A 23135-nucleotide genomic window follows, 5' to 3' on the forward strand; every position below is an offset into this window, starting at 1 on the left:
AGTTTCATAAATTATAAAAGCTCATTACACTACTGTCATCAGAGATTTATTGTGCTTTATGATTTGTCTACCAAGAAGCTAATTTGTATGTTGTTGGTTCCTATTGGGAGATGTGTTTAATTACCTAAAAGGAAAAAAAACATTTAGGAAAGAACATCTGTACCTGCCCAGGCACAATTTAGCTATATTTACCATGCTTTAAAAGTGGGATTAGTGTTCTCTTTTGGGAGAGTATTAAATATTTTGATTACTTGAAAATAGATACCCATCATAATGAGTTTATGATGATATTTATAGGATGATCTATATAACCCTTATTTTTCAGTCCAGAAATATAATTAAAGCTGTTTCAGGATTTTTCACACAAATAATATCTCTAAAAAGATCCTGTATATAAAAAACAATGTAACATTATACAAATTATTCAAACAGAGCAGGGAAAACGGAAATAGGTTAAATTGTTTTACTAATCAGTTGAATGCTTTCAAGGGTTATTCATGATTATCAGAACAAGGAATGCTACTGTATTTTTCGGAGTATAATACGTACTAGAGTATAAGATGCACTTAGGTTTTAGAGGTGGAAAACAAGGACAAAGGTATTCTTTAACAGATGGTATAGTAATATATTATTTAATAAAATACCAGTGTAGCAGAATACTTTTTACAACCATGTACACTTTTTACAAACTTCAAACTTGACAGCTTTAAGACTTGCGGACTTCAATTCCCAGAATTCCTCCTCTTGTCATGCTAGTTTAGGAATGGGAGTTGAAGTCCACAAGTCTTAAACTTGCCAGGTTTGAAGACCTTTGCAATCCTAACCCCTAGCCCAGGGGTCTTCAAACTTGACAGCTTTAAGATTAGTAGACTTCAACTCCCAGAATTCCTCGTCCAGTCAAGCTAGATGGGATAGTTAGGTTAGAAGGCAAAAACAGTTCCGTTTTTGTGAAAAACAGGCCATTTTCCACCAGTTTTCCCCCGCAAAAATGGAGTGGGTAAAGGGTCTGGGAAGCCTGCAGAGAACTCCTGGGTGCTGGAGAATGGCAAAAATGTCCCCATTTTTTACTTAATTAATTAATTAATCAATCAATCAACCAATTAATTATTTAATTACTACTGCTACTACTACTACTAATAATAATTTATTAGATTTCTATGCCGCTCCTCTCCAAAGACTCGGGGCGGCATACAAATTTAATAAAGCCATTTTTTGCCTCTTTTTTCACAAAATCTCCCACAAAAACAGGTATTTTGCTACCCCCCAGCACTCATGAACTCTCCGCAGCCTTCCCAGACTCTTTGCCCACCCCATTTTTGTGAAAAATGGGTCAATTTTTCACAATAGTGGGACACGGGGGTGGGGTTTTGGAACAGCTAAAATGGCTGTATTCGGTGTATAAGATGCACCAACATTTCCACCGTTAGAGGGAACAGGTGCATCTTTTACTCCAAAAAATACAGTATTGTATATTCTAAGACATAACTGAGGAAAGTATATTCTACATGCCTATCAGCTATAATTCTGCTGTTTGCTAGAGTACGGAGCAGAACGTTTATCAAGAATTTGAATGAACTGACAGGATAATGAAAAGATAATTACCTTATGCAAACTATTTCATTCTCAGGTTACCCTTAGAAACAAGCTGGAAGTTTATGTGTCCCTTAAATGGGCAAAAGTAGATTGGTAATCTAAATAGTGCTTCATCTTCAGTTAAAAGAGATGGATTAAAAGACTTTCTTCTTAGGGTTAGATCTTAAGGATACTTGGAACTGTAATATCAGCTAATGTATTCAAACCACACTAAAGACAATTTTATTCTTTGTTTATACGCCACATACCACACACTTGAATAAAATCTGATTATTCATTGTATGTAATTTAAGTCTGCGAAACCAGTGTTTCCCAACCTTTTTTGAGATGCGGCACATTATTCACATTTACAAAATCCTGGGGAACATTGGGGGGGGGCTAAAAGAAGTTCTTCCTCCCTTTTGCTCTATTTCTCTCTCCCTCCCTCCCTCTCTCTCTTCCTTCCTTTCTTTCCTTCTCTCTCTCCATCCCTGTTTCTCCCTTCCTTCCTCTCTTTTTTGCTCTTTCTCTCTCCCTCCTTCCCTCCCTCTATGTCATTCCCTCACCCTCCTTCCCACCTCTCTCTCTCTCTCTCTCTTGCTTTTTCTCTCTTGCTGTCTTTCTCTTTCTCTCTCTCCCCTCTCTCCTTCTCTCTTTCTCTCTCTCTTTCTTGCTATCTCTCTCTTTCTCTCTTTTTTGCTTTCTCTCTTTCTCTCCCCTCTATCTCCCTCTCTTGCTATCTCTTTCTCTCTCTTACTATCTCTCTTTCTTTCTCTCTCTCTTTCTCGTACACCACGCCACAGCAGCAGCATTGGGCAGTAGCCGTGGGGCGGCGGCAGGGTGGTCAGCTGTGAGGTGGCTGGACATATTGCTATACGCCGTACGTCTAGCAACGTGCTGGCGTTGCGCTGGGCATGGGCGTGGGGCTGGAGCCTCCATCTCGGCCCAGCCAGCAGGCAAGTGCCAGCTATGCAATGCCAGCATGTACGGCGTACAGCAACATGTCCAGCCGCTGCCGTCTGTGCCTCTGTCCTGGAGTTCTGGCTCGCAGCAGACCACCCTACCGCCGCCCAGTGGCTACTGCCCGGTGCTGCTGCTGCCACTGCCCTCCCGCTGCTGCCGCCCTCCCGCCAGGCCGCAAAGCTCACCTGCTGCCACCGCTAGGGAAGCTCCAGCCCGGCGGGGTGTTGCAGCTGCCGAAAAACTTGGAAGGTGGAAAGAAGGAAGCTCAGCTTCCTGTCTCACAACTTTTTGCTCTTCGCACTCTCAGGAAAAAGTTGCGAGATCAGAAGCTGAGCTTCCTTCTTCGCGGCACACCTGACCATGTCTCACGGCACACTAGTGTGCCACGGCACACTGGTTGGGAAACACTGTGTTAAACACTCCACATTTGGCATTCAATGCCAGCTGACATCTAAGACCAAATGATGCCTTTCTAGAAAAAAACAATTGCTGCCAATCTGCCTTCCATTGAGGACCTGTATATTGAGTCAGAGGGCTGTGAAAAAATTGACCCTGCGCAATCTGAACATAAACTATTTCAACTCTACCTTCAAAAGGTTGCTAGACTACTGCACACCAAGACAACTAGACATAACATTTTTTTCCTGTCATGACTCTGCTAAACAAATAATTCCCTCAACACTGTCAAACTATTTACTAAGTCTGCACTATTTCTACTAGTTTTTTCTCATCATCCCTATCACCCATTTCCTCCCACCTATGACTGTAACATCTTGCTTGTATTCTTAAGATTTTTATTAATATTGTTTCCTCATTGCTTATTTGACCCTGACAATCATGAAGTATTGTACCTCATGATTCTTGACAAATATATTTCTTTTATGTATACTGAGAGCGTATGCACCAAAGACAAATTCCTTGTGTGTCTAATCACACTTGGCCAATAAATAATTCTATTCTATTCTAAAGATTTTTAGATATTGGATGGCTTTTGGATGGTTTTTTTCTTAACACATAGAAAAATGGTGTTTCATGAAGGAAAAGAATGACATAGCCACATGCCTTTAGGTAGAGGCGCTACAAATTATGCTTGAGTGTGATTTTTTGCTTACAAGTCATGTCTGAATTTAATCTGGAACAACACAATTTGGATCGAGACTCAGTTTAGAAGAGACGCTGGAAGTAATGGAGGTGAGGTTTTACGGAGTTGTGCTGCTCACATCTAGATTCTAGATCAATGTTTCTGAATCTTGGTAGTTGGAAGATGCGTGGACTTCAACTCCCAGAATTCCCCAGCCAGTGTTGCTGGCTGGGGAAGTCTAGTAGTTGGAGTCCACGCATCTTCTAACTACCAAGGTTCGGAAACACTGTTGTAGATAATATAAGTCTTTGGAGAAGGGCGGCCTAGAAATCGGAAAAATAAATAAATAAAAACAAACAAACAAAACAGGTAAATAAATAAACAGTAATATAGGCGGAGAATTTTTAAAGTTTTTATTTTTATTTCTTTCCAAATTCCATTTTTATAACAAAACACACGCGCCTTAAAATTTATATATACAGTACAGTATATTAAGGAGAATATTTACTTGTGGAAAGTGACTTCTCCCAAAGTTCCTAGGAGCAACCCCAAAGTGCTAACGCCTAAGTCCAATAAATCAGCGCACTGATGATGACCGCATAACAAAAGCCCCCAAAATATATCTTCTTCGGGTTTTTTGAACCGTCGCGTGGTAGCCAGCTTGTCAGAATTAAATTCGGCCGGTAACAGAGAGCGGCTCAAGCTCCCTCTGTGGCCCAGACACACGACCAAATAAATTATCCATTGCTTCCTCGGCGGGCGGCACGCAGCGGGCGGGAAACTGAGTCAGTTTGGCAGCGCGCCAGGGGGAAGCCTCAACGGAGTCGGGCTGGCTCATTAGGCCACGCTCCTTTGGCGCCCGCTCGCCTCCATTACGTGCTAATTTAGCTCAGCGTTGCACGACTCGCCTTCTCCGACTTCCCTCAGGCCAGAAGTCGGCAGCCGCCCGCACCTCACCTCACCGCACCGCCCCACTTAAGCTCAGCGCCCGCCCTCGCCTTCTCAACCGTCTTCGTTCCTTGCGCTCACAGCCTAACGTGATTCTCGGGCCGAGGCCCCTCCTCCTCCTCCTCCCTCCTGCGCCTTTTACGCTTTTCCCTCATTTGGGCCTGCTCTGTGAAGGGAGGGCCGGCGAGAGGCGGGCGGTAGTAAGGTAGGGTGTGTTTTATTCGCTGGAGCCGGGAGGGGAGGAGAGGAACTGATAGCTCGATCGTTGCTCGTCGGGAGCAGCCTGCCCTGTCATGGAGGAGCCGCGTTGGGAACGGGGCGCAGCGGTGGCGGAGGAGGCTTCGGTGTAAATAAATAAAAAAGCGGCGCGGAGGCGGCTTCGGGGGAAGCCGAGTCGACGACGCGCCTCTGGAAGGTAGTTCCGTTTCCACGGCCGGGGAGGGGAGGTTAGGAAAGAGAGAGAGACCAGTCCGTAGTCTCCGCCCTGGCCTCGCTCTCGGGCGTCTAGGAGCCCGTTCGACCCTCCGACTGTCGGGGATAGTAAAGGGGAGTGAAAAAGCGGTTGAGAGGCGGCGGCGGCGGCGAAATCTGAAGGGCGGGTAAAGGGAAAGTGAAACGGGTGCCGGCCTCACCGGCAGAGAGGTAGGGACTTCCCTGAAGCCGAAGGTGGCCGGCCGCTTGCTGCCCTTCGCCACCGGAGGCTCCCCACAGGGGGAAAGAGACGTGACAAAGGGCGTTCAGAGTCGCGTCGCGCCAGTAACGATTTTGCAGCGGCGGCCGGGACGGCGGGAGGGGGGGGAGGAAAGAAAGAGGCATCCCGAGATACTACCAGGTTGAGGTCCTGGCCGGCGGGAGCCGAGTTTCGAAGAAGGGAGGGATAAGATACTAAGATTTTCGTTGGTCGTTTTATGAGAGTGAAGGAAAAGCCGGCGGGAAGGTACAGGCTTTCGTGGTTGGGGTGGTGGTGGTGGACGGAGGTCGGTGACATTTGCAGGACAAACTTAAACCCCGGGCACTGGCATCCTTACCGTTTTTGGACCGACCGAGGAGTTGGAAGCCTAAACGTGCCAATATAATAAGATTGTCAGATTGTTTGTTCCCCGGATGGATTTCAGGATTACATAGAAACATAGAAGATTAATGTAGTCTGCCCTTATACTATTTTCTGTATTTTATCTTAGAGTGGATATATGTTTATGCCAGGCATATTTAAATTCAGTTACTGTGGATTTACCAACCAGGTCTGCTGGAAGTTTGTTCCAAGCATCTACTACTCTTTCAGTAAAATAAAATTTTCTCATGTTTCTTCTGATCTTTCCCCCAACTAACCTCGAGTTGGTCGAGCAAAATATTCTGGGGATTGCTGTAATCATTTACAAATTAATTTTAGTGACAAAAACTGGGAGAAAATGGGTGGTTTCGGCTGGTTTTTGGTTGTTGTTTTTTATTTTTATTTTTTGTTGAAGGGGACTTCTGAGAAAGGAGAGTGTAAATATGGGGCCAGGCATTGTTCCAAGTTCCACTTGGTAATTTTTTTAAAAAAACCATTTGAACAGTATACTGTATTCTCTTACTTATTTGTAATTTTATATAGCTGCCCATCTCTGGGCAGCGTCAACAAAGCTACGAAACCACAGATATTTACAAAACAGTATTATTAAAGGCTCTAAAATTATTTTAAAAGTATAAAAGTAAAAGGGAAATATAAATATTGGATAAAGGACAGGTATTGAAAAATAGAGTAGCTGTTTCAATAGTTCACCAATCTAAAATATGTGTATTTTGTTCCAGGCTGCAAAGTGTAGCGCTTGCTTTGGAAGTCCCATGTTGAAAGTTGATGTTGTGTACAACAGTAACACATCTGCCAAGGATAATTCACAGAACAATAGCCAAATTTGTGGTCTCACAGCACAGGCGACTTGCATTCATCTTGCTTCTGAAGAACAAATCCAACTGAGAGGAAAAGACTAAATGGATCTTAAGACAGCCGTGTTTAATGCTGCTCGTGATGGCAAGCTGCGACTCCTCACCAAGTTGCTGGCAAATAAAACTAAAGACGATGTGGCTTTGCTGATGTCAGAAAAAACAAATGGTGCCACCCCTCTCCTAATGGCAGCCAGATATGGGCATCTTGACATGGTAGAACACCTACTGGAACATTGCAGTGCTTCTATAGAAATTGGTGGTTCTGTGAATTTTGATGGTGAAACTATTGAAGGGGCGCCACCGCTATGGGCAGCATCAGCAGCTGGTCATTTGAAAGTGGTTCAGTCTTTATTAAATCATGGAGCATCTGTCAACAATACCACTTTGACAAACTCAACACCTCTCAGAGCTGCCTGCTTTGATGGTCACCTAGAAATTGTAAAGTATCTTGTGGAACACAAAGCAGACTTGGAAGTGTCTAACCGTCATGGACATACATGTCTTATGATATCTTGCTACAAAGGACACAAAGAAATTGCTCAGTATTTACTTGAGAAAGGCGCAGATGTAAATAGAAAAAGTGTTAAAGGTGAGTTCAGTATCCATTTTCAAAAGGGCAACTGCTCAGAATATGTCAAAGGTTCAAAGTGTGAGCAGACTAAATCACATTTTGATTTGTTCTAATATTTACTCTAGGCTTTCATAAGCATTATCACATAAATTATAGTTTTTTTTAAAAGAAAATGTTATTTACGATATATTCTGCCTATAATTTTTCCAGTATTATATTCTGTATATAAAATTAAGTCTAGATGCATGCATATTTTGGAATATAATACATATTTTTCTAAAAGCATTTTGTGGAACCTAGAGGTTGGTGTTTTTTGGGGGGGAGGTAAATTTTATCAGTACATACTAAATAGGGAAACTAAACAGAAAGTTGTTTTTTATAGATAATATTGTTTATTTGAAAGTGCTAACCTGTGATAAAAGAAAGCTGCCTATAAATCAGTCTCAATCCCTGATGCCTACATAGAAACATTCAAATACAATTGCCTTTGCCTGTCATCAATAGCCCTGGATTTCCTTGGTGGTTTCTTATTCAAGTTCTAATCAGGCCCAATTCTACATAACTTCAGAACTCAGACCGGTGTAAACCAGGTGCTGCCACCTGCTGAAATTTTTATGATAAGGAACTGAATAAAATAAGTCACTCTGTGGTGGAATAAACAAAGGATGTGGTATTGGGATCACAACAGATCCCTTTGTGTTCTTATGGTCCTCCCTAGGCTACTGAAACAATGTTCAAAGTGTTCTTCTAATTTATACTGTGATGGCAGCTGCCTAGCTTTGTCTTTTTGTTCTAGTTATGAGCATGTGGTTTATATTTTCATAACACCTTTTCCTCATTTTTAACATAGTTCCTGATTTAGTAGCTATGGCCATTCTTTCAGTCTACTATTTATTTTAACTAGCCTGTCTCTGACTCAGATACACTTGATTCTGTCTTCCCATTTAAAAAAAATGTTATAAGAACTCTAGCATTACACATAGCTTTCATTCTTCCAAAATTTGGCAGGGGTGAAATATATTCAATTGTTCATAATACTCATTATGCAATTAAATATGTGATAGTAAGATTTTTATACATTGAGTATCAATGACTTGTTTTGGGATGCCTGTGATTGTGATTTTAGTTATAAGCTCATAAAGTAATCTATTAACTTCTCATATAGAGTTTGGTAATAATCTATATTAGTCTATTTTACAGATTAATGCAGAAATTACAACGTTGATGTTGTTAGTTGTGAAGTCATATCCAACCCATTGCGACCCCATGGACAATGTTCCTCCAGGCCTTCCTGTTCTCTACCATCTTCTGGAGTTCATTTAAGCTCACACCTATTACTTTAGTGACTCCATTCAGCCACCTCATTCTCTGTCATCCCATTCTTTTGCCCTCAATATTTCCCAGCATTAGGCTCTTCTCCAGTGAGTCCTTCTCATTTGGTGGCCAAAGTATTTGAGTTTCATCTTCAGGATCTGGCCTTCTAAAGAGAAGTCAGAGTTGATTTCCTCTCAGACTGACCAGTTTGATTGTCTTGCAATCCAAGGGACTCACAGGAGTTTTCTCCAACACCATAGTTCAAAGGCCTCAATTCTTTGGTCTTTCTCATGGTCCAGCTTTCACAGCCATACATTGCAACTAGGGAAAATATAGCCTTGACTATATGCATTTTTATTGGCAGGGTGATGTCTCTGCTTTTTAGTATGCTGTCTAGATTTGTCATAGCTTTCCTCCCCAGAAGCAAGCATCTTTTAATTTCTTGGCTGCAGTCCCCATCTATGGTGACCTTGGAGCTCAGGAAAATAAAATCTGTCACTACCTCCATTTCTTCCCCATCTATTTGCCAGAAATTGAGAGGGGCAGATGTCATGATCTTAGTTTTCTTAATGTTGAGTTTCAAACCAACGTTTGCACCCGCATCAAGAGGCTCTTTAGTTCCTCTTCACTTTCTGCTACTACAGTGGTATCATTTGCATATCTGAGGTTGTTGATATCTCTCTTGGCAATCTTAATTCCAACTTTTTATTCACCAAGCCCTGCCTTTCTCATGATGTGCTCTGCATATAAGTTAAATAGGCAGGGTGACAACATACAGCCTTGCTGGGCTTCTTTTCCAATTTTAATCCAATCAGTGGCTCCATGTCCAGTTCTCATTGTTGCTTCTTGACCTGCATATTGGTTTCCCAAGAGGCAAATAAGATGGTCTGGTATTTCCATCTCTTTAAGAATTGCCAGTTTGTTATGATCCACACAATCAAAGGCTTTAGATAGTCAATGAAGCAGAAGTAGATGATTTTCTGAAATTTCCTAGCTTTCTCCATGATTTAGCATATGTTGGCAGTTTGATCTCTAGTTCCTCTGCCTCTTTGGAATCCTGCCTAAACTTCTGGTAGTTCTCGATCCACATACTGCTGGAGCCTATCTTGTAGGATTTTAAGCATAAGTTGCAACATAGTTATTAAAAATCACTACACGATTTCTAAACACAATATTCAATGCTCTTCTTTCTGTTGCTTAGTGAACTTCTAGTCCTGTCAGTTTTCACTGTGTTACTGAATGACTCATAATTGAAATATAAGTTCTGCTCTTAGAGCAGTGTGTGATGAATTCTATTTTTATAACATGAAGAATACTGCTATTACTGAACTTGGCAGTAGAGCCTAACCTCCTTTCCTTAAATTCTCAGCCTCATTTTAATACATTGTTTTTTAATTTTTTAGTAAAGCATGTTGTAAGACAGATTCATATCCTATGAACTTTATTCCAAGATTTCTTATATATTATTATTTCATCTTTCCATGACCAGGGAAAGAAATAAATGAAAATAATAATTTAACAGATTTTTTTAAGGTAACAGTTGCTTATAAACTAGGTTTTATGGTTTAAAATAAACACTAATTTCTTACGCAATCAGCAGATAATATCCAGAATTGAAGGTGGCTTGTTTACAATTTTAGTCACATTAGAGTAATTTTATTTTAAAATATCAGACTGTGCTAAAGTCAGAACAAATTCTGTTTTATTCCTCTTTGTAGGAAGAGAAGGTACAGGATGGAAAGTATTTACTAGCAGTGCTTTCAGGGGATACATTTTGCTTTATGTGTAAACATAAGTCATTGTTTAATGTTATGTGCAGGCCAAAACTTTCAAATAGAATTTTCTCATTAATAACTTGATAATTTAAGTTAGATAAATGAGATTTTATAGGCCCTTGAATGAATATTGTCTCCAATCTTTGAAGCATGACCTGATTGTTTATGTGAGGGGACTTTTAGGAGGTGAGTTGGTTTTTAAAAAAAATTGACTTATGGGTGCAATACAAATAGTTTTACTAACCATAGTCAGTTTGTCCATTATTGTCTTTAACAATATGCTATTTATTAATTGTATTTCCCTATTATTTACACTTAAAGCAATATAAATGGAATGTGTATCATTGCCTCCTTACAATTAAAATTCTGTTAAGTAGTTTAGGTTAAAAGATGGTGACTACCCAATTAACTTACTGAGCTACTTACTGAGTTAAGTCAAGACTTGAATTTTGGTACCAGCTAAGCAATTTGATGGCTTCATAACATCAGTTTTCAGTTTGAAAATAATTAAGTTCTGAAAATCTGTAATTTACTGAAATTATTAACAGAAGCAACAACATAAAAACAATTGGTGCTTGGAAAATACTTAAATATAGATGGTTTGGGAGAACATCACTCTATAGTAATTTATCTTTCAAAGCAATCAATGTTTTGAAAGCATTTTTCAAATAAAGACATAATGAATTATTAATCTAAAACTTCCCAAGTTATGGAGCAATGGAATGTATTCTACCAAATTGAGCATTAACAAACATAATTTTCTGATTGTGTTATCAATTCAAATATTTTGTTTTTTTAAGTTTAGGGGAACAAGTACCATTAGATTCAATACTGTACAATGCATATAGGTCTATCTGCATCAGAAAATAGCAAAAATCTATAAACTTTGATGAAATCTAATAAAGACAATTAGTTTTTCTGATACCATCTGTTTCATTGTCAGGAAAGCTTTGCTAAATGAGTGTCTGGAAATAATTTTCCCCCCCCCAGCATGCACAGTATATTTTATCTTCTGTTGAAGTGATGGAATATCATTTTCTGTCAGGCTTCTATGCTTCTTGCTTTGAAAATCTTGCTGATAACAGTATGGAGAAATAAATCTGAGTAACATACTGCTTCAAAGCTATTTTAAAAATGCTAGGTGGGTGCATTTTTAATATTTCAGTTTTTAGAATTACTAAGCTCTTGTAACTGAGCATGTGATTTTGCTGTGTGTATGAAAGAACAAGTTGCAGATTATTCTAGAGACAAGAAATGCATTAATTTACATTTTGTTATTTAAATTTTTTCTCTTGGTGTAATATATGCTGATTGTTATGTGACACTAGTATAATATTTGAAATTCAAAGACTAACAAACACACGTACAGGTAGTCCTCAACTTAACAACAATTTGTTTAATGACCGTTCAAAGTTTCAATGGGAAGGGACTGACTATTTTTTACACAATAGATGCAGCCTCCCCACAGTCACATGATCAAAATCCAGACACTTGGCATCTGACAAATATTATGAGTGCAATGCCCCCAGGTTATTTGGTCACCTTTTGTGACCTGACAAGCAACATCAGTGGAGAATCAGATTCACAACAACTGTCTTACTAACTTAACAACTGCAGTAATTCACTTAACTGAAGCAAAAAAGATTGTAAAATGAGGCAAATCTCACTTAACTGTCTTACTTAGTAACAAAATTTTTGGGCTCATTTGTGGTTGTAAAAAGTTCAAAGTGTGATCTGTAAACAATTTCTTTTGCTGAATAGATAAAAAAAGTAGTTGCATCGTCATGTAATGTTTGTATAAATTCATTAAGTACCCTTTCAAGGTGAAGGCCATTATACTTCTTTAATCCTTTTTTGTGAATTTATTAATAGTAATCGTTTTATGGTTGGGTCTAAGTAAAGTGTAAGGATGAGTAAATGCTTTCAAGAGGAATATTTTTTCATATTTCTAGACTCTGTGAATCCACCTACAGTATAACAAATAGGATAATCTAGCAAAATGACCTAATGTTATTAACTGGGTCAGATAACTTGCAGTCTTCAATCACTCTGGGATTGTTGTGATAGACAAAAAAAATAAGTATATTGTCCCCTGTTTTAAAACAGGAAAATATATGAAAGCTATAATACTAATCTAAAATAAGCATAAGACACGGATTTTTTAAAAATAAATATCTTTGTTTTTTAACCCAGTCCCATTCACATGTGTATATAGGCCATCCATACTTTCTTGAGCTGCAACTCACTCCTAAAGATGCATAAAATGGCTAAATTGATATAGGATTTAAAATGAAATGAAATAGGGGAGAGATGCATTAAGATTGGTTATGCAGATTATATGTGAGACAAGATTATAAATAGTTTATCAACTAATAATTTTAATATATAAAAATCCACTGTGTGTGTTGAGATTTTCTGAGATTGCCTGAGATGTTTTGATGCATGTGAGTTTGGCAATTTCTTGGTCAGTTGTATTATGTTTGGATATTACTTTGTTCTTGTTTTAAGTTCTGATGTAAGTTATTTTGTTCTTTTGCACAAAGTTTCTCCCATTTGTCGTGTAGAATCCAGAGGGGCTTTGCTGTAACAAAAGAGGCCATTGATCAACAGAACATCTACAACTCACAGCTCAAACCACTGAAGTACATTATTAACAAACTACAGCCCCAACTAGGCAGTTAAAATGCATTTTGTCAGATATTGGACGGCAAGTCCGTACAATCTGAAGCAGATTTCCACAAACAACAGAAAACAATAGAACAAGGTGCCAGCAGGAGAACTAGCCCTTGCAACAATCCCAGATGCCTAATTTGCCCCCTTTTTTACGTCAACAGCACCATTTACAAGTCCCAACAAATACATTTACAAGATTAGAAATATCTTCACATATTCTTCCTCTAATGTAGGAAGCCATATATTCTGTTTTTTGTTGTTTCTTTTAATAGGCCATCTCTGGAAATCTATCAGGCTTTGTTGATTTGTCTATGGATCTCACTAGATAAGTGATTCAACCTCCTGAATGCTGGTTTAATTCCATTAGTTGAATATTCTGTCAAATGGATATACATGGCAATCTTTAGGTTTTCTTTTTAATGTGCTTTTGTGTCCATTGTGTAGTGATACTGAATTGACATTAGAGAAATAGATTATTAGGTGGCACGCGGAGCCATATTGGAGGGTACATGAGACTTTGCCATGTTTCAGCCCAGTATACATGCGCATGCTGGCCAGTTGATTTTTGGCCTTGGAAAAGTCAATTTTGTCCTCTGGACACTTCAGGGAAGCTTTCCTGAAGCCCTGGAGGAAAAAAAATCCTCCAACAGACAAACTGGAAGTTCAGAAAAATGCACTTCTGATATGCCATTGTGCTGGTTTTTTGCACTCTAGAGGATTCAGGGAAGCTTCCTGAAGCCCCGGAGTGCAAAAAACAGCACAACGAGCGAACCGGAAGTGTGTTTTCCAAACTTCCAGTTTGCCGTTGTGCTGTTTTTTGCATTCCAGAGAGTTCAAGGAATCTTCCTGAAGCTCTGGAGTGCAAGAAACAGCACAGTGGGCAAACCAGAAGTGTGTTTTCCAAACTTCCGGTTTGCCCATTGTGCTGTTTTTTGCACTCTGGAACTTCAGAAAGCAACCCTGAACTCTCCAGAGTGCAAAAAACAGCACAATGGTAAACCAGAAATGTGTTTCCCGAACTTGCAGTTTGCCCATTTGGGCATTGTTTTCACCTATAAGGCTTCATAGAAACATAGAAGATTGACAGCACAAAAAGACCTCATGGTCCATCTAGTCTGCCCTTATATTATTTCCTGTATTGTATCTTAGGATGCATATATGCTTATCCCAGGCATGTTTAAATTCAGTTACTGTGGAGTTTCCAACCAGGTCTGTTGGAAGTTTGTTCTAAGCATCTACTACTCTTTCAGTAAAATAATATTTTCTCACGTTGCTTCTGATCTTCCCCCCAGCTAACCTCAGATTGCGCCTCCTTGTTCTTGTGTTCACTTTCTTATTAAAAACACTTCCCTCCTGAATCTTATTGAACCCTTTAACATATTTAAATGTTTTGATCATGTCCCCCCTTTCCCTTCTGTCCTCCAGACCAGTGTTTCCCAACCGTGGCAACTTGAAGTTATCTGAACTTCAACTCCCAGAATTCCCCAGCCAGCAGTCCAAATAGCTTCAAGTTGCCATGGTTGGAAAACACTGCTCCAGACTATCTGGATTGAGTTCATTAAGTCTTTCCTGATAAGTTTGATGCTTCCACCATTTTTGTAGCCCGTCTTTGGACACGTTCAATTTTATCAATATCTTTTTGAAGGTGAGGTCTCCCGAACTGAACACAGTATTCCAAATGTGGTCAAACCAGAGCTCTATACAACGGGATCACAATCTCCCTCTTCCTGCTTGTTATACCTCTAGCTATGCAGCCAAGCATTCTACTTGCTTTTCCTACTGTCTGACTGCACTGTTCACCCATTTTGAGACTGTCAGAAATCACTACCCCTAAATCCTTCTCTTCTGAAGTTTTTGCTAGCACAGAACTGCCAATACAATACTCAGACTGAGGATTCCTTTTCCCCAAGTGCATTATTTTACATTTGGAAAGGCTTCAGAAAGGCCTGTGCACATGCACAGTGTGTGTGTGTGTGTGCATTCCTGGGGGAGGAAGGAAGGGATGTGGCCTCGTGCACGCATTCTAGCATTCCCACACCCACTGCTTTTGGCACACGAACCAATAAAGGCTCGCTATCACTGGTTTGGGCCAAGGTTGATGGTGACATGGAAGTTGTGGAAGTCATAATAGAATTTTGAGAAGATTAATTTCTATCAGTTCAGATGATGAAAATTAAAAGTAGGGGATTCACGGAATAAGTTAAAATATTGTTGTAGATCAGCCATGAAAATGTCACCATATTGAGAGATGTGCATATAGTGTGCCACTGATGGGCAGGCACATGCCAAAGGTGTAATAGTTATAAATAAATACAAAATCACATAGTCTGATGGTAAGGTGTGCCTTTGGACATTAGTAGTGATGATATTTTTGATAGCTTGGAGTCCATGATATTTTTGGTAGCTTGGAGTCTATGTTTACGAGGGATTATAGTCGGGAGGTTGTATGTCGTTTTGCTGCCAGTTCACTCAGGAGCGCACCAGATGCGCGTGCCCTCACAGCAATCAAAAAATAGCTTCTGTGCATGCTCTGAAGCAAAATTTAAGATGATGGCACCTACTGACCAGCACCGACAGAACTGGCTCCATGATGTCATCGCCGCTTTACTAACGGTTCTAAAGAACCTGTTAGAGCCAATAGGAACCCACCTCTTGTTATAATATATAGTACTTCAACATCCCTAATGGCTTAAATGGTTTTGTAAAGAGATCCATTTTCTTAGGAAGTCTGTGGTGTCTCCTATGTAGCTGGAAGTGTTTGTGGCATAAAATCTGAGCACAGAATCCATAAAACCAGATATTCTATCCAGTGTTTAAGACCACACAGGCTGTCTGATTTGTGTATTTTGGGAAATGGCTACTAGACGATTGGTTAGAATTCCTGGGGTTTCTCTGTAAATATGATCTCGTATATCCTTAGGAAATTATTTTTTCAGATTTCATAGTTCTGTTATATGTTATTGTGGTCTGAGGAGAAAAGTTAGTAAAATATAGTTTTGGCAATTTCCAGGTTTAACTGATATCGAACTTCAAATGGCCATACCTTTTTAAAAGGTGCCCTACTTGTATTAGTATACCCTTAATAGCCTTGATGGCTGTTCCCCAGGTAATGTTCCCTGCTAGCTTACAAAGTTCCTCTCTCCCTCCCCAAATAAGTATACAGTACATATACTTTTATGAATTAATGCATTTTATTTTTCCTTTGGCGGTATTTAAAAAAAAATGTTTTGCAGAAAGATTTCCAGTAGTATATTGTTGATTCATTTTGAAACCTCACAATAGCTCACTTCACTGTTAGAATAGAACACTTGAATGTCAGCATAATTTTAGAATGAATCTATCAAGACAGTTGTGTAGTAAAGCAGTAGGAAAGCAAAGCAACACGTTGTATCAGCTTTGCTGTCTTGCATCTTTCTGCCTATATTAAACTAAATATGTAATATATGTACACACGTCACTTGGCTAATACAAAATCGTTCGGCAAATTTTCAGATATAGCCCAATGTTATAACCAATGTGTTACCCTGATTTTTGAAAAACCTTATCCAGGCTGTCAAACTCCATTTCATTGAGAGCCAATCAGTGTTGTGTTTGACCACAAGGGAGGCATGGCCAGGATGGGTATTTTTGGCTGCAATGGCCTCCTTTCAGAGAGCTCCGTTTTCTGCTGTGACAGCTTCCTGAAACCTTCTGCCAGTGGAAATGAAGCTCTGTTTTCGCTGGCAGAGGCACCATGGACCGGTCCTTCACTGTTTCTAGGGCAGCCCCCGCAAGCCACATCTAAGCACCCCATGTGCCCAATCCAGCTCATGGGCCTTGAGTCACATCCCTGACCTAGTCCATCATGTGGAAGGAGCCATAGAAATGACCTTGGAGAAGCTATTCAGAAGCCATTAAAACAATAACATGTAGAAATATGTGTTAGGTCCAGAGGGATAGGAGAGTAATAGAATTGGACTTAGAGTGGCTCTTCCATCTCCCGGTCATGCAAGAGGAGGAGGAAGGGAAAAGACAGGCAACATACCGTTCCATTATCATATTTCTATAAAGTATAGTTCTAGTTTTTCTCTGGAGTTATTTCCTGATCTAATCTAGGCTGTCAGCTTGAAGCTGACATCACATGAATTATAGGGCAGGAATGCTAAAACACAACAGGAAAAGATACCAGTATATGTTTTTCTTTTTTGAATAGATAACTATTTTACTTTTTTGAATAAATAACTATTTTACTATTCTGCAATTACCAGTTGAGGAATGGAGAAAGCCCTTCTTCTATGATCCTGTCATTATTCAAGCACTCTTCCCTTTTATTCACTTATCTAAAGACCTGAATATTGGTTAGAATAACAAACATATATAATTTTTATACAGTCAGAATACAGTAAGAATATCTGATGAAAAGTTGCAAGAAAATTCTAAAAAAACCCACTTAGCTTTTGAGTTGGCAAATTTTAATACTGAATATTTTTCTATGATTTGATACATAGTTGTTTTGATACGCTGTTGATATAATTATACTATCTTTGGATGTTTGTTTATTTGCACATCTACTTAGGATATGAAATATCATTTCAACAGTTAGAATTAGATGATGTATTTGATATTTAAACTGCATTTTTTCCTTTATTAGATGCTTATAATAGATGTAGTCTTGCTCTGAAGTTCGTAGTAAAATTCATTATCGTTGCTTTCTCTTTTCTAATAGGAAATACAGCATTGCATGACTGTGCAGAATCCGGTAGCCTGGAAATCATGAAGATGCTTCTGAAGTATTGTGCAAAGATGGAAAAAGATGGTTACGGAATGACTCCCCTTCTCTCTGCAAGTGTTACAGGCCACACAAACATAGTTGACTTTTTGACTCAGCATGTTGAAACAAGCAAAACAGAATGCATCAATGCCCTGGAACTCTTAGGAGCCACATTTGTGGACAAAAAGAGAGATTTGCTTGGTGCCTTGAAGTACTGGAAAAGAGCTATGGATATGAGGTACAGCGATAGGACTAATGTTCTCAACAAACCTATACCTCAGACATTAATTATGGCCTATGATTATGCCAAAGAGGTGAACAATGCTGAAGAGTTAGAGAACCTAATTGCAGATCCCGATGAAATGAGAATGCAGGCATTGCTAATTAGAGAACGTATTCTTGGCCCTTCTCACCCAGATACATCCTACTATATTCGGTACAGGGGTGCTGTCTATGCAGATTCTGGAAACTTCAAACGATGTATCAATCTCTGGAAATACGCTTTGGACATGCAGCAGAGTAATTTGGACCCTCTGAGCCCTATGACTGCCAGCAGTCTTTTATCATTTGCTGAACTCTTTTCATTCATGTTACAGGACAGGGCAAAAGGTCTGCTGGGCACGACAGTTACCTTTGATGATCTTATGGGCATACTGTGCAAAAGTGTCCTTGAAATAGAACGTGCTATCAAACAGACTCAGTGTCCGCCTGACCAAATACAGCTCAACAAAGCGCTTTCCATCATTTTGCATTTAATTTGCTTATTAGAAAAAGTCCCTTGTAGTATTGAACAAGATCATTTTAAGAAACAGACTATATACCGATTTCTGAAGTTGCATCCCAGGGGAAAGAATAACTTTAGCCCGCTCCACTTGGCTGTTGATAAGAACACAACTTGTGTGGGGCGCTACCCAGTTTGCAAATTTCCTTCTTTGCAAGTCACAGCTATATTAGTGGAATGTGGTGCTGATGTAAATGCGAGAGACTCTGATGACAACAGCCCTTTGCACATATCTGCACTGAACAACCATCCTGACATTATGAATCTTCTTATCAAGTCAGGTGCACATTTTGACGCAACAAACTTACACAAACAAACTGCTATTGACTTGCTGGATGAAAAAGAGATGGCAAAGAACTTGATCCAGCCCATCAACCATACTACATTGCAGTGTCTTGCTGCCCGTGTCATTGTGAATCATTGCATACATTACCAAGGGCATATCCCGGAAAAACTTGAGAAATTCGTTTTGCTACATAGATGATAGCCTCACAATAGACTCTTGGAACTGTGGGAGCATGAGTTAGCAGCATAGTTATGATATGCCAGCGACACATCATTGTTCATTCAGCTTGGTCTATCTTGATAATTGACTAAATCATTATAAATGGATCTGCAGAATTGGTTACCCAGTATTTAAAAGAAACATATCATATAATATATTTTGTGGATTATTTAGAAATGTAACACTATATTTGGACTCACTTAAATTGCCAGCCAAAGGCTTGTCTGTTCTGGTTTAGTTTGCCTGTTGGTTGTTTAAGACTGAATTGAATAATTTTGTGATGTTGTCTTATTCTTACAAGTGTGTGAAACTTCTATAGTTGGGAAATCATTTTTTTCTGTTCCTGCTTCAGCATTTCTACCTTTTTCTAATGAGTTCGTTGCTGAACTATACAAGTTGTAAAGACTTGTTGACATTTGCAATTACCATAAGTGCTTTTATCCTCTCTATGCACTGGCTTCAATATGACTGTTTTTGTGTTGGCATATTTCTATGCACCACTTGGCTAGTTCCAGCTCTGATACTGTGTTCTTGCAGTTTGTTAGAACTTTCTTGGGAATATGCCGTTTGCAGTCTGACAGTTTTTGTCAGCTGTATAAACTTTAATTTGACTTTTCCCCCTAGCTTTTTCTGCAGTTGCTTTCTATTGGTTTTTTTTTACAGAGTTTTGTGCTGAATTTGGAGTAAAATGTGCTCATGTTGGCAAACCCACTTTAAATTAAGAGTGAAAGTTATTTTAATAAGTCTTGTTGCAAGCAGAGGGAAGTAATGTATTGCTATCTTCTCCTCTGCCATATTGTTTTTGCTGGGGCTGTCTATGCAACTAGGCATAGAAATTTTTATTTCAAATTTAATTTGAATTCTTTATAGATTTGGCAAGAATAACTAGATCAGACAGTCTGAGATTACAATTTAAGACACTTAACCACAAAAGAAACTAAAGCATGTTGGCATGATGCTTGTCAGATCTAGCCTTCAGTTAGTACAATTATTGATATGGTTGTAAACAGAAGCCTTCTATAGAATCTCCCTTCATTTTAAAATAACTCCTATGGATAATGTGCATGCATTTTATTCTATAATACCTTAGCCATATTTATGAAACATCAGAGGCCCTACACAGCCTCCACTGAAAGCTGTCTATTTTTTTAACACTTGCACAACAGCTTAGCTATTACAGCAGCAAGGGCTTTTTAGACTTGATAAGGAAACCATAAGTAAAGACTACAAGTGAAATTAAGATTCAGGTAATTAATATAATTCAGCACTTTATTGTTGATTCATAATAAAACTTATAATGGCATATTAGACCTGCAACTGTCTTAAATAAAATGGTTCTCAAGAAAATAAAATGTTCTTTTTCCTTGAGTGGAATACAATGTGAATTCCTGTTTTATATCTAACATATGGTGTCTTGTGTTTTATTCATTTGATATCTAATGATAATACTACTACTAATGCAACACATAAGTTACTCTATATTTGTAGATGATCCAGCAAAAATTCAGAATGAGTTTGATGCATCAACATTGACATAAATCAGTTGCAGGATTAAAAAAAACTTATTTGAATGTGACATGCATAGGGTAGCTGTTCATATAAATTATCCCACAGGTCCTTTTTTCTTTGTTTAAATTAATATTATAGAATACAGTATATGTAAATGTGTTTGATATTAGCTTTATGAAAACGAGGCAATATCTCAATCTGCATTTCTTCTCATTCTGTTTTGTATCCTACGGAAGGAAGATGAATATATTTTAATTTAAATAAATCATGGTTTATATTTTGCCTACATTTGGAAAAATTGTTAAGAGGAATTAATACACTAGGATTAAACTATTAATTATTTTTATCCAATTAATTATTTTTATCCAATAGGTTAAACTATCTAAAATATGATTGCAATAAAAATGTGATTTAAAAAATGAAAATAGAAATTTGACATACAATAGGATAGTAAAGGAAATAATACCAGTTCATTGAATAGTTACTTTAGCTTATTTTCAGTTTATTGTGGTTTAGACATACAGTACATCAGAAATAAACCCTTTATGAAGGTGCATAACCTCTGCCTACTAAAAGAAAGATGAGAAACTTAAACGGATAGTTGTTATAGACAATTTTTGCCAGATTTGAAAAAATAACACAGTTCTGTTTATAAGCATGCTTTGTCACTATCAAGCAAAGTATATGGTGTTTAGCAGGATTTTAGCTGGTTATATTGTTAACAATAGTTAAACAAGGATTCTATAAAGCTGTAATGAATGCTTTCCTTGGCTATCATTCAATCAAAGTATCTCTTTGAAGTACTATATTTTTCAGAGTATAAGACACACCAGAATATAAGATGCACCTTAGCTTTGGGGGAGGAAAACAAGGAAAAAAGGCCTCTGCATCTCAGCAATTCGCCAAACAGAAAATAACACAGATAATATGTTTGCTGTGTATTCTGTGCATGTCTCACCCATAGAAATAGCAAAGAATTGCTATTAATGCCAGAAAGTTTTCTTAAATGTAGTCACACTAACGCCTCCTAATTATTTAAATAGATCTACTCCAAACATAACTAAAACAGGGTTTAACTCATCTACCTTATCTTAATACTAAACAGGACACTGCTACATTTTAGATTATACTTGTACAGATCTTTAAAACTAATGTGGCTTTCTGGAGGTATACATTATTCTCTGCTATTTAAAAGAAGATACAATAGCACCGGGCCTCTTCAGATCAAGCATTTATCATAAAAAGCTTCATTTTGTTAAATTGTCTAGAACAATAATAAAGCAATCTTTAAAAAAATAAGTCTAATAAAGTTGAACATTCTATAGATATTGCCTGTGCTGAATCAGCTGTGGGCCAAGAGGGTGGTACTCAATTGCTTATGCTAATCAGGCTCTGTGCTATTTGCTGCAAGGAGGTAAATTGCTGGGAAGCAGAGACCAAAGGGTGGGGGTGGCTAGGTGGGGCTACATTTGGTGTATAAGATGCACCCAAGCTTTCACCCTGTTTTGAGGGGTAAAAAGGTACATCTTATACTCCAAACTGTGGCACCTCAGATAAAAGAAGTGGCACCTCTTTACATTTTTCACTTTACACAATGCAAAATTCCTAACCACTGTAAAAATCTAAACATTAGTTGTATATTAGAGAGCCAGTTTGGTCTAGCGCAGTGATGGCAACCCTTTTTTTCCTCGGGTGCCGAAAGAGTGTGTGCACATGCTCTTGTGCATGCACGAGTGCCCTCCCCAAACCTTGGGGAGGGCGAAAACAGCTTCTCCCACCTCCCTAGAGGCCTTCTGGAGGCTGAAAACTGCCTGTTTCCCAACTTCAGATGGGCCCAGTAGGCTCATGTTTAGCCCTCCCCAGGCTCCAAAGGCTCCCCTGGAGCTGGGTGAGGGTAAAAAACCCCTCCTTGGTCTCCCCAGAGGCTCTCTGGAAGCCAAAAACTCCCTCCCAGAGTCTGCGAGCCAAAAATCAGCTGGCCGGCACACACATGCATATTGTAGCTGAGCTAAGACAACGGCTCGCGTGCCAGCAGATATGGCTCCACGTGCCACCTGTGGCACCCATGCCATAGGGTCGCCATCACTGGTCTAGTGCAAGAGTAGGCAAAGTTGGCTCTTCTGTGACTTGTGGATTTCAACTCACAGAATTCCTGAGCAAATCATCCTAGCTCAGGAATTCTGGGAGTTGAAGTCCACATGTCATAGAAGAGCCAACTTTGCCTACCCCTGATCTAGTGCAACCTTAAACCTCAAAGATCCACAAAGGTCCTAACTGGAAGCCCCCCATTCAATTCTGAGCCGACTAGAAGTCTGGTTCCCCCACCATGGAGTCTCGTAGCACGGTGTCCTTTTTCCTCTATCGACCCTAACCAAAAGCTCTTATCCATTGTGGAGCTGACCTGAAAACCTGCCTCTTGCCATAGACTCTTCCACTGGCATGGCCTTCTCCCTCCCCCAATCGGAAGCTTCTCTCGAAATTGTGGTGCCAACTGGCGACACGGAGCTGCATCAGAGGAATGAAAGAGCCTCATGTGGCTCCAGAGCTGCAGGTTGCTGATCCCTGGTCTAGTTGTCAAGGCACCAGGTTAGAAAGCAGGAGACTATGAGTTCAAGTCCCATCATAGTCATAAAAGCCAACTGAATGACTGGGCCAATTATTCATCCCAATATACCTCACAAGGTTGTGGGGAGGAGGAAGGTATGTTGGATATGTTCACTGACTTATTTATAAAAATAATAAAGGTGGGATACAAATCAAATAATAA

The 23135-nt window shown here is 39.1% G+C and overlaps 1 protein-coding gene across 2 annotated transcripts; it reads left to right on the top strand.

Annotated features, from left to right (window-relative positions):
* The first annotated feature begins 4683 nt into the window (after window positions 1-4683).
* Window positions 4684-20259, top strand: FEM1C (fem-1 homolog C). Of its 2 annotated transcripts, none has more exons than XM_070742891.1 (3): window positions 4684-4769; window positions 6356-7079; window positions 17529-20259. In XM_070742891.1, exons 2-3 carry the CDS (start codon window positions 6536-6538, stop codon window positions 18836-18838), a joined length of 1854 nt encoding a protein of 617 aa, XP_070598992.1. In that variant the 5' UTR covers window positions 4684-4769; window positions 6356-6535; the 3' UTR covers window positions 18839-20259. The 2 variants fall into 2 exon arrangements, with proteins under 2 accessions (XP_070598992.1, XP_070598990.1); XM_070742889.1 differs by having other exon boundaries at window positions 4719-4979.
* Window positions 20260-23135: the final 2876 nt, after the last annotated feature.

This window comes from Erythrolamprus reginae, chromosome 2, assembly GCF_031021105.1.
Source record: "Erythrolamprus reginae isolate rEryReg1 chromosome 2, rEryReg1.hap1, whole genome shotgun sequence".
Taxonomy (NCBI): domain Eukaryota; kingdom Metazoa; phylum Chordata; class Lepidosauria; order Squamata; family Dipsadidae; genus Erythrolamprus; species Erythrolamprus reginae.

Coding starts and splice junctions, on each gene's coding strand:
- FEM1C (XM_070742891.1), top strand. CDS start 6,536: ATGGATCTTAAGACAGCCGTGTTTAATGCTGCTCGTGATGGCAAGCTG. Junction 7,080..17,528: donor AAATAGAAAAAGTGTTAAAG/GTGAGTTCAGTA, acceptor CTTTTCTAATAG/GAAATACAGCATTGCATGAC.